Here is a 12,647-nt window from a genome sequence, read left to right as displayed (position 1 = left end):
TGAGTAAAAGTTTGCAAAATGGCGACTTACTACTGCTATTACCATGGCTCCTGCTATTACTACTACTACTATTAGTACTACTACTGCTACAAATAATAATAATAATAATAATAATAATAATAATAATAATAATGTAGGTAATTATATTTACATAGGAAATAGTCTCCCCTCAGCTGGTTAAACCTGACAAAGAAACATCCGAAATTTCCATGATATGTTGCGCCGCAGATATTAAATCATTCATTACAAACCATGGTTTATACAGAATCCAAACATATATTTTGCGACTGCAGTAATCATACGATGTGTGAGTTTTCACTTTGCCAGTAGGTGTCGCTCCCCGTTGGCTATTCCATTCCTATTTCTGTCAAATTCGTTTATTGCTGGGCTTTGTTTACTGCAATCTATCTGAACTTCACCAATGAAACATGCAGAAATACACATGTGCCTATTATCTCTTATTTAAAATGTACAAACCGTGCTAATTACATTGCTGACCCATTCAAAGTTTGCATTAATTCGTAACAATGCATTTACTGATTAGTATGCTGCAATTAAGTCGTTTTTACGTTGCATTTGCGATTACATGGAGCAATATGAAAATCCAGGACTACTAACCCCCTCTGTGAAGCATTGCTATATCATTTACAGTAAATTATGTGATTTTTTATTTTTATGGTAACGTTTCATGATGTTAGTGATGCGCAATTAATAGCCAATTAATATGGTACTCCATCAGCATCGTATTTGCTATGGGACTATCATGGCCGCCATATTAAAATAATTTAACTGTAATTTTCACAATGTGCAACACTGGAGATTCAAATAAGCAAATCTAAGCTACCCTGCATTAGTCTTGAAAGTGGTCAGGTCTTTTGTTCCCCCAAGTGGAGCCTCTTAAAAGGAGACAGCGAGAGGCAGTGGGAGGAGAGAGAGAGGTGGGGAGAAGGAGAGAAAACGGTGTGGTTGTGGAAAAGGCAGCAACGTGAGCGAATGTTTGCAAGTGAAAAGGAAAGACAGTGGACACAGAAGGGAAAATAAAGGGAGAGCGCGAGATGCTGACAGATTCCTGATAGATGTGCAAAATGGCGCAAGCATGTTCGACCTCCGCGAGCCACCAATTGTTGTAGCTTGGATCATGAAGAGCTAGCTAACTGCTTGCCACCTTTTGCCTTGCTTTGTTTTTCCAAGCCTCGTATTATTTTAAGTGCTTAAATGGCTACCAGAAAGCGCTGCTGGGTTTCATGCTTACTTGGATTACTCTTGAGTGCTTTAGTCGGTGAGTGTTAATTGATATCACTTATAGCGTAGGCTACTGCTCTTGCTCCTTAAGTAACACCTGCTTTTTGTTTGGTGTTTATTGAATAGTGAGCTTTGTGCAGGAATGAACATTAACTTGCTGACCTGTTTTTTCCCCCTCATCGCTACTGTGTGGCATGCTGTTTCTATGTGGTTTAAGGAGCATGCAGCTTGTTAATATATGTGTAAGTCCCAGATCTACTTGTGCTGCTGCTGCTGCTGCTGTAGTTGACTGTACAGTAGCCATGTGTAGCGGTATGCGTGTTTAATCTTATTTCTGTTTTTCATTTTGACACTAGGACGCAGTTGTTTCCGTTAAGCTTAAAAGCGATCCTTCCCAAGATTTGCACTACTTACCTTTTTTTAGAGATACAGTGTTCTTTTGAAAAGCAAATTAACCATACTATATGTTTACGTTCATTGTTTCTTACGAAGCGTGTATGTATATCCCATTGGATTTATTATTATTATTATTTTATTTCTTTTCTTTTTTTTTGTACGAAATTCTACTTAAAACAGTGACACGTGATTTTTTAGGTAATGTTAAATTAATCTCCACATGAGCCAGATTAGCAACTTGAAATCGCTTCTGATCCTTTAACTAAAAGTCTGCATAGTTTGGGAATTTCTTTAAATATGGTGTGTACAGTAGTGTGTATTTATACTTGGTCAATTGCAGTTGCAATGAACAAAGATATGTATGTGGTTGAACCACCGTTTAAAAAAAGAAACTACTGGAACGTGCGCGTCAGTTTTCTTGTCGGTCTTTAGCCCTGACAGCACAGAATTCTTCTGGATGTGATTCCTGAAAATATTGATTTACGAGGTTCCGTGGCCGAGCCTATATTTAACGTGTAGACTATCCGTCATTTAACATGCAGGCTTTCACCAAAGAAAGGTCGGGAGTTCACTAAAAAGAGTTTGATTTGAACCCCCCCCCCCCCAGCCCTTTAAAAAAAAATTATTTATTTATTTGTTTGTTTGTTTGTTTGTTTTATGCAGTTATGCTGTGCAGTTCCTAATTATTCGCACACTGAAAATATTTTTCGCCCTGTACTCCAGCTCATTGGACTAGAAATTAAACAATTACATTTTAAAGTTCAGACTGTCAACTTTAAATGCATGTTTGGTGAACCTTGTAGGAATTACAGCCCTGTTATACAAAGTCCCCCCCATTTTGGAGCACAAAAAGTATTTGGACTGTTGACTGCTCAGCTGTTTCTTGGCAGCTGTGTATCATTACTTCACGCATAAGAAGGCAAACAAAAGGTTTAGAGTTGATTGTATGTGTGGCATTTGCATTTGAAGTCTGTTACTGTTGTCTCAACTTGAGGACCAATGAATTGGCAATGCCAGTGAAGCCAGCCATCCTGAGGCTGAAGAATCAGAGCCATAGCCAAAGAATTGGCTGGTTTGATACATGGTTAGGCAGCAAGAAAGCACTGAGCTCAGCAATAGCAAACAATGTGGTAGACCACGGAAGACCACTGTAGTGGATGACCAAAGAAAACTTTCTATTGTGCAGAAAAACCCCTTTTCAACTGTCGAACAGACGAGGAACACTCTCCAGGATTTTGGCATAGATGTGTCAGACTACAATAGGGATGTCTGCACCTGCATAACCTTAGAGTATTCACCACTGGATGCATACCACTGGCAAGCCTCAAGAACAGAACGACCAGGTTAGCGTTTGCTTAAAAGTACATTAGAAAAACTGTATAGTTCTGGAACAAAGTCTTATGGACAGATGTAATGAGTATTAACATGTACCAAAGTAATGGAAAGATGAAAGTATGCAGAAAGAAAGGAACTGATCATGGTACAAAGCCCCCCCCCCCCCCCCCCCCCCCCCCCCCATCTGTGCTGTGAAACATGGTGGAGGTAGTGTTATGGCTTGGGCATGTATGGCCGCCACTGGAACTGCCTCACTTGTATTCATTGATGATGTGACTGCTGACGACAGCAGCAGGATGAATTCTGAACTGTTCTGCTCAGAGCCAACCAAATGACTTAAAACTCATTGGATGGTGCATCACCTTGAAGAAGGACAATGACCCCAAATATACGCTGAAGCAACCAATTAGTTTTTCAGTGCTGTAACGTGGAACGTTTTTGACTGAACATGTGCTGCATTTGCTGAAGACTAGGCAACAAACCCCTGAAACAAACAGCAACTGAAGATGGCTGCAGTACAGGCTTGGCGAAGCATCACCAGGGCAGATATTCAGCATCTGGTGATGTCTGTGACTTCCAGACTACAGGCAGTCATCGACTGAAAAGGATTTAGGCACTAAATATGTCCACATTATTTAAGATTATGTTAATTTTTCCTCTCACTTTGGGCCCCCCAACAAAGTATAAATAGGGCTACTTACATGGTTCAGCCAATATAGATGTAGCCTAAATACCTATAAATTAAAGCTGATGATTTGCACTTAATAAAACTCATTCATTGTTTAATTTCAAATACATTGTGCTGGAGTACAGATCTAAAACAACAAAAATTGTATCACTGTCCAGATACTTTTAGACTGCGCTGTAGGTTGTTCTTACACCATTCACATCTCTCTCTCATTTTGATTGTGGAAATTCCTGATCGTTTGCTTCAGGGAACTGGGGGAAGGTAGAACATGAGGAAATTAACCTGTTTTGAACATGTAATAGGCTGTACATGCATCAACATCCCCTCATTATGAAGACACAATATTGTGAAGATTAAACTGATACCTTTCAGTTCATTTAATTTAATATTGAATGTATATGTGATGTAGATAAGCACATATGCAATATAATGTCTGCTGGTGTGACTAGCGGCACAGCACTATACAATCTCATAATCTCTCATCTGTTTTGCCGGTGTTATCATGTTGCAGAAGATGTGTATGTGGACTATAGAGTGAAAAGTGCTCATGGGAGTGTTTTCATACGGTAAAATTACACATAGAGCATTTAAATAATATATATTACCTGTATACAAATTTCTGAGCCTTCTTACAAACCCATTTTTAATCTTTGCATCAGTGGAGATGTACACTGGAAAAGGGATCACCTGTATCTGCACTTGGGTAGATATGATCTAGTACTATGACAAAACTCTGGATGCCTGAAACTGTGAAATTAGGGACTTCTTTGTCACATCATTAAAATCAAGAAGGCATGGCATGAGTACATAATTGAAAATGAATGTCACCTGTCTGCAGAAGACTGAGAGCTTACTGGCCCATGTTTATCAGAAGAGTTGTACCTCTGTTCTGGCTTTTGGGTGCGCTGGGCTCTGCCAGATGTCAGGTGTAAGTTAAGCCACTCGGTTCTTAAAGAGAGGCCGCCTCCTTCCTCCCGTCAGGTCCCTGCGCTTCTGCTGAGGTAATCCAAAACCCTGCAGAGCTTGATGGAATCGGTAACCCATTCCCATTTTAGAGCATGCATTAAGCGTGGTCTTTCTCGCTAATGTTCCCCACGTCTTGCTTGCATGGGCTGAGAATCCCTTGAAAACGTCCCCAGTGTAAGAGTGATTGTTGTCAAGTGCTGAAATTATGGCAAGCTCTGTAATGACCCAGGGATTGGGTTGAACCTGAGGGATTGTCATTGTGTGATAGAGATTCTGATTGTAGCATTTAGCTTTTTTCACCCCCTCTGCCCCTGTGAGTGTTATATGTGTAGGTTATCAGCAATGGTGAGGTAAAAAGAAAAGAGCTCTAGCAAAGGTAAAAATGCTTGCTTGTGTTCTTTATGTAGGAGTAGCAGACATTTTAAGAAATGGCCCCAAGTTGAAGACTTGTGGTATAAGCCCACAGTGGCTACTGCCTCTTATGGCTAAAGAACAACGTTGTTGTCATATCAAGCGATGGTAAAGATAAGTGGTTTTCTTTTTCCAAGTGCAGTGGCACTCGCTGCCTGTGTTGCTGTCCCTGTTCTCCGCAAACCAAGACTCAGCAGTGGGGCCAATGTCACTGAGCTGCTGGTAGTGACCCCATTTCAACTGTGCCTTTCCCACACGTCCTTCATTCCATGTTACATTACTCACTTCTTTCTTCTCAATTCAGGCCTTTGAATGCAAAAACAATGACATCCATTTCCCCTGTTCTGAGAGTGAAATGTTTGCACAGTGATCAATATCTCTCCCATGCACAGCTGCAGCTTGCAGAGACCTGATCCTGTTGGATTATGCTGCCGAGCCAGTTTTAACACCAGGGAAAGGCAGTGCTTTGTGAAATGCTGCTTCTTCCTGCTTTCACTGCATAATTCAGTGCATTTTCCTTGCGTGTTTTGAATGTATTAACTTTGCATCTGTTTTTTGACAGTAACAAGTAAGTGTTTAACAAGTGATAAACACTGGTCATACCCAACTTTCATTAGTATGGGATAAAATGGATTATCTTCCTATGGCATTTGTTTAATTATTTTGAAGTAAACGCCTCTGAAGGAAGGCAGGAGTCAAAGGCATCCAACATTTCGCTTAAAAGATTAGATTTTTTTGTTTGTTTGTGTCTTAAGTCATGGCATTTACAGTAGGTTTTTTTTTTTTCCCGCACGTGTTTCTCTCCAAACAGAAAGCGCCCTGATCGCTGTGCTCTAGGGCTCATCATGTGCTGTTTGTGTGCTGACATCCCAAGTTAAACTCTAAAAGTGAAGAACATAGACTGCCTGCAGCACTCTGGACAGAGCTACTGTGGCACATTTCCCCCTGCAAGCTCTCAGTTATTGTAGTTGAGTGTGACATGTTGTATGGACACAAATTGCAGGCCAGCCATTTCATTTCTCTTCATTTCCACGAGAGCCTGTGTTTATGGTCCCATTGGTTAAATGTTTGGTAGACTTGGGGGAGAGGGGGGAAAAGGCTATAGTGAGAGAGAGTGAGAGACCGACTGAGAGACAGACAGGGAGAGAGAGAGAGAGAGAGAGAGAGAGAGAGAGAGAGAGAGAAGTTTTTTTAATGATTTTTGTGTCCCATTTCTTTGAACATCACAAAAGATAATTGCAGATTTAAAAAGAAACGATTAAATTCACAATCAAAACAATACAGAGCAATGAAACCATCAGAAACGTAGCTCCAGTAAGACAAAGGTAAAACCAATAAATAAAATAAGTCAAAACACATTAAAACCAGAGTAAAAGAGTAAAACCATTTCTATTTGTCTTACATAATGTTGCTTAGAAACATATACATTGTGCCCCCCTTCCTCATCCACCACACACATACCCTCATTTGCACACCAAATTTTCAGGAAATGACTTGCATTGCTATGCAAACTAAAATACACATTCTGTGCAAAGACCATCCCCCTAAAAGCCAGCAATGGATCTGTTACGTCCCCCTCCTGTACCGTGTTCCTCCTTGTGATCCAAATTGCATTAACCAAGGAGAGTTTAAGCTTGTGTTTTGCACTGTACCCCGGACCCAGAATGAGGACCCCTGTGCTCAAAGAGAGAGTGCCATGGTACAGTGAACTTCACAGTGTGTTCCTGGGCTGCTCCTAAAGGCTAATATTTTGGGGGCTGGTATGTTAGTGATTATGTTGGAGGTACCCATCCCTCTCTCTGCTGAATCACCCCCCCCCCCCCACCCCACCTCACCCCACCCCTTTCCTACCACCACTGCACCCGCCCACCCACCTTCTCCAGCCTGCTTCTACGAGTAGAGGCTGCTCCCTGTCCTCCTGCCAGCTGAAACCTAATACTCTGAGCCATGAAAGCAGGAGAGAGTCCCCTGAGCTTTCCCTTTCATCAGAGACAGCGCTGGGCAGACTTCTTTACCTGACTGCGTTTAGTCACTGTTTTTTTTTTTGTTTTTTTAAACTCAGTTTCAATTTACCACCCGCCACATTAAGTAAAGCAAGGGCATTGAATCATTATGCTGTCACCTCAGCTTTTAGATAGCGAAGAAAAAAACCTTGTCATGCTGCACAAGTGTTTGACAAAGAACTTTTTTTTGAATGACAACAGGTTTTTAGAGAAAAGAAAAAATATTTTCTGGTTTTGATGTGGTGAAATGGTTGCTCTTTCTTGAGGTCACAAATAAATAAAAGATGGAGTGAGATGTGAGAGTTACCATGCGTTCGCCTTCTACTTTTGAGCTTTTGATGAAAACCGAGGGAGCTTTTTGTTAGTAAAAGCATGGGAGGGTTGTCCTTGATCAGCATTGATGAGCTGTACTTTCTCCACTTTTAGTTGGGCAGAAGTGGAAATATCACTAGAAATTAAGAGATCTGTAAAGAAGGAGAATAAAGGCATTGCACGACTGGAGAAGAGTCTGAGCAGGAGAAGAGCACAGAGGTTATCTCAGGGAATTAGGCTTCCTTTTCCTCAGTGCAGAAGGTGAAATCTGGATTTTTAAAAATGTGTCCTTTATTAAATGATAATCTTACATTTATTTTTATTTACCCTGACCCTAAGTAGTCTTAAGGCTTCCCCCCCCCACATTTTAGAAAACCCCATATCTCTGAAGTCCTGTATTTAATCATCCTTTTATCAGGAATCTTGTGCCCTTTGAGGTCCTCCGACCCCATCTAAATTCTCTGTTATCTGTCCTAGGACAAAGAGAATTCAAGGTGAAGGGGAAAGATGTTCAGATAATTGCTTTTGTACGGCTCTTGGCTTTGACCACCGAACCGACTTGCTTACAAAAGTGTGGAAGAGTATTTTATGTTTATAGGTAATACACAGTGTTTAATGCAAGACGAACATCAAAGTTATTGTGCAGAATTTTGCATAGATCACGTAACATCAAAGCTCTTTACATATCTTTGAACACAATCAGAAAATGCCGTTCAGATATGATCATGTCTGAGCTGAAAAGAGTCCCTTGGATGGTAAACACCTGGGCCCATAGCAACAGTGAAACTTACCATGTTGACTCTGACATCATGGAGAAATTAGGATGTATGGTGGCCGTTCCATTCTGTGTCTATTGAACATTAACTTCCTTTCCACTTGCCTTGCGGAAAACCCATACAGAAGCTTTAAACTCTAGGGAAACTGGAAGCACCCCACTGGGGTATTCTATAAAGGGAGAAATGATCAATAATGATGTAACTATTGTTTTTATTTGTGCCTTGCCTATTTGATGGTTTGATAATGGAAATTGGTTATGTGTTCAGGATAAGCTGGGGCTGAACGCTTCCGAGCCGTTACAGTAGCATGTGTTGTATATTTTACAACCTTAGAGATTGAAAAGTGGGATTTTATAAGTGTTCTTCACATATGATTTACATTAATCTGTGTGTGTGTGTGTGTGTGTGTATGTGTATGTTTGTGTGTGCGCGCGTGTGCACAGGTGTAACTTTAGGGGCAGAGCTATCCTTCACTTTGGAGCCCAGTGACATCATCGCCGTCCAGGAGCAGCCCCTCATGCTCCACTGTCAGGTGGATGGCATCCCACCGATCACCACGCAGTGGAGGAGGAATGGCATGCTCCTGTTGGAGGACCAGGACTATGCCATGTTTGCAAATGGCTCTCTCCTGATTGGTCGGTTTCAGAGGACCAAGTTGGATGGCTCTTCTGACGAGGGGGACTATGAGTGCGTGGCTCAGAACTCCTTTGGGCTGGTGGTGAGCCGCAAGGCCCGGGTGCAGGCCGCAAGTAAGTGTCTCCCTCCGATACTCCTGCCTCTCGTGTTTCTTGGGTGCTTTCGTGTCAACAAGGCCGCATATTTGATTTTGGGAGTCAATTGTAGCAATTATGTTATTTTCACTGTTATTAACCAACAAATCGATCTCCCCTTAAGTAATTTATTAGTGTTTCATTTTTTTATGATCCATATTATTATCTTGATTGTAAAGCAGCTCTTCTGCCCATTTTACAGATCTCCTTTTCAAACCAGCTTACTGCAAATGATATACACATACGTATAATTGTGTTTATGTAACATTTTTCATATCACAATCTCAGAGTGCTTTATGGTGAATGAGTGGGTGTTGGATAAAATGCATGCCCATTATTGTGCATGTCCTCCAAGTCAAATTACTTATTTTCTGGCATATTATTGTGTTGAACGTCTTCAGTTGAATGTGCGTTCAGCTCTTTCATGGCAAGGTGATAGCTCTTGTCAGCATTAACCATGGAAAGGCACAATCAATGAGGACAGAAGGCTTGGGAATTCCATTTCCTCAACATTTTAACAATATTAACACTTGCTCTGTATTAGCACTTGCTCTTGCAGAAACAAATAACACCACAAGCTCGATCTGAATAATACTTACTGGCAGATATACACTGCTAATACCAAATGCAGTGCTAGCTATTTAATGTAGCTGGTAGCATACTGGTTAAAGAACCAGGCTCGTAACTCAAAGGTTTAAAGCTGAGCTGCCAATGCACCCTTGAGCAGTGTACTTTATCTGAATTTCCTCAGTAGAATATCCAGCAGTATAAATGGATAGTTTGTACATAATTTAAGTTGTGAGAGTGTCTCTGGGTACGCGAGACTGCTAAGCAAACCAATAATGTAACAACGGTAATGTTCTGCCGCAGCCCGGTATGTCACAGTAAATTTAGAGCCTCTGCACCTCAGAAGCGCAGTCCACATAGTGAACATGTTTCCTCATGTACTGCATGAAAATATCTCTGCTTGTACATTCACTCCACTCATTTTTAATATGTTTTTTTTTCTTTTTCTAAATGAATTCTCTGTGCAACCTTACGGGCTAGACAGGTGTTTAGAGCTTGTGAGCTCCTCTTGCCTGCTGAACCCTGGTCGCCTGAGACTTTATCTGTCTTTCCATCAAAGCTGTGAAACGCGAAATGTCTGCCTGCCTCTCTCAACATATGTGCCCATCTATCCATATAAATAACCATACCCCTGTCAGCCTGTATGTCAGTCTATTGATTTATCCTGGCAGTCTCCAGAAGCCATTAATGAGGAGGAAAAACACTGCCATGCTGGACTCTGTCCTCTTCAGTGGCTTGGTCTTCGCCTTTCATGTCTGGTGTGTGTACATCATTGGTGCATCATGTAGGCACAGCTATAATATACTGTAAATTATTTAAAATGACTAATCAAAAATGACAAATGGGGCTCTCAAATGGAAAGGTTGGCACAAGCCTTGCTTTATATGTAGAGAACGAACAATTCCATTCCCCCTTTATTGATTTAATTTAATTGTGTGCTGGACAGGGAGGTGAATTGGGGAGGGATGGGGTATTTATTGAAAGTTAGTGGAGGGGTGAGAGATAAGGGGAGCATCTGGATTCTTTTAGCTTTCTGATAGTACTCACTGACCATTTCACAATGCAGCTCCAGAGTGCTGTGTGCCTAGGTCTGTTCCAGGCCTGTTCCCTGGCTCCAGTAGCAGAGCTGTGATGTAGTCTGACACTGAAACACAAGCACGGGGCCACAGAACCTCCCCAGGCTCAAAACCAGTGCAGGGTGCTGGGGCACACATGTGGTAAGGTACTCAGGCCACGAGCACTGGCTGTGTCCACTTCATGCAGGGCCCTCCTGAACAGAAGGCCTAGAAGTGATCCATTCCAGCAGAGGCCATAAAGATATTCTTGACCTGATTGGATGAACATCCAGGACAAAAATAACCTCATTCTCCTCGGTTCTTCTGTAAAGAGGTCACAAAGCAAGTATTGACACCGACACCGGGCCAAACCCCAGAGAAGCAATCTGTGGCCCGAGCTTTAAGATCTATTGTTTAAATCACTGGACACATGTTTGTTATTGATCACACTGCAAAGTAAAGCCATTCATCTTTGTTGATCTTCTGCTTTTGAAAATCATCCCCTTGCTCTCTATATTCTCCTTTCTCTCTTTCTATTTTTCTCTCTCTCTCTCTCTATCTCTCTCTGTCCTGCACGCACACACACACACACACACAATACTTGATCCTACAAAAATCTATATGTTCTAATAGAAACACCTTATTGTACATGCATTTTAACTCAATACAAGCTTGATACACCTAACAGATAATTTATTTGAGTGATGTTGTTCACTCCCATTCAGTAAACATGTTTACTTTCCTAGTTATTTCGTCTCGGTTACCACATTTGATATGTGGCACGTTGGAATGAATGTGTTTAGACAGTCAGGCTAGATGCTGTTCGTGTGAGTATATTTAGACTGTGTGCGATCGGGAGTGCAGGCCGTGGAGACGGTGGCCTGCTATGTGTGTGGACAGCTCTCTGCTGTGCTGTTTAAGGGCTCCTGGCGCTGTTCACTGTGAGAAGGCCTGTGCAGTCTTTGTCCGTCTGCTGCACATGGGAAAGGTTCCACTACACACACCAGTGCCGTCAGACATAAGAAACCTTTTCTCATAAGACGTTCTCCCCAGGGAGTCCTTTTCAAAAGGTCAGGCTATAGCTGCTTTTTCTTTTGCACATTTTGAATTTAATATCGGTGGAAAATCTTTAATGCCCGTCTTTGTATGATTTATGAATTAACCGCTGAACAGACTGACAGAATTGCTCATCCCTGGCAGAGTTTTCATGAGAGGGACCTATTGTCTCAACTGTCTGCTCACACCATGATGATAAGTAAATCAAGAAATGGTAGAATGGAAAGCAACCATATTAACAATGTAAATACTGTTTGAATTATGCATCGGGTTACAATTCACAGTATCAGATTGCCCTTGATTCTATTAACATTTAGGTTGCTTTTCATTTCAAAAGGAATGTGGAGATTATCGCTAGCAAATGTTAATAGGAGTGACTAGATTGGTACGTACATGACAGCACATAGACAGCACACGTGTGCTCAAACACACAGACACACACACACACACACACACACACGGATTTGCATATGCACGCAACACAAGCACTCACGCATACATTCATAAACTCACATACACATGCACACATATGCAGACATGTGTATGTACACACTTACAATACATACATAAAAACACAAACATGCCTACGCATGCGCACACACACACACACACATACACACTGTCACACTCAGATACCCACATGCAGACATGCACACTCGTGCACGTGTGGACATGCATAGACACACACAACCACAATCTCAGATGAGCGATTCAGCATTTTAGCAATGTGGCACTAGCCATTGCTGGCAGAGGAGTGTGATCATTGGAGGTTTAGCTGCCTGCACAGGCTTATCATCGTCACCCCTTTGCAGAGACTCCACCCACAGTCTACAATAACCCATTTTAAACAGAGCGAGCATGTACTCTCTACATCCTTAATGGGAGAGAATAAGAATGTGATTTGCTTCTCTGATTCTGCAAATTTTTGTTTACCATGCAGATTTGCCCCTTTTTGTTTATGAAAGAAAGGTTGCTGATATTAAGCATGACTTCATAAGACATGCGTAAAGCATGCATTGCAGAGAATGTAGCATTGCAAAATTGTAAAGCAGTTATAAACGAATGCGCTT

At 41.5% G+C, this 12,647-nt stretch overlaps 1 protein-coding gene across 3 annotated transcripts in view; it reads left to right on the top strand.

Annotated features, from left to right (window-relative positions):
- The first annotated feature begins 876 nt into the window (after positions 1–876).
- Positions 877–12,647, top strand: part of LOC118214720 (immunoglobulin superfamily DCC subclass member 3-like) — a 57,793-nt gene continuing 46,022 nt past the window's right edge. For all 3 annotated transcript variants that reach the window (XM_035394892.1, XM_035394891.1, XM_035394890.1), the window contains exons 1-2: positions 877–1,279; positions 8,573–8,878. In XM_035394892.1, the coding sequence (XP_035250783.1) occupies positions 1,216–1,279; positions 8,573–8,878 (370 nt within the window). In that variant the 5' untranslated portion in view covers positions 877–1,215. The remainder of the gene's footprint in view (positions 1,280–8,572; positions 8,879–12,647) is intronic.

Source organism: Anguilla anguilla, chromosome 16, assembly GCF_013347855.1.
Source record: "Anguilla anguilla isolate fAngAng1 chromosome 16, fAngAng1.pri, whole genome shotgun sequence".
Taxonomy (NCBI): domain Eukaryota; kingdom Metazoa; phylum Chordata; class Actinopteri; order Anguilliformes; family Anguillidae; genus Anguilla; species Anguilla anguilla.
Note: the sequence above shows the minus strand (reverse complement) of the source record. Positions and strands in the feature narration are given on the sequence as shown.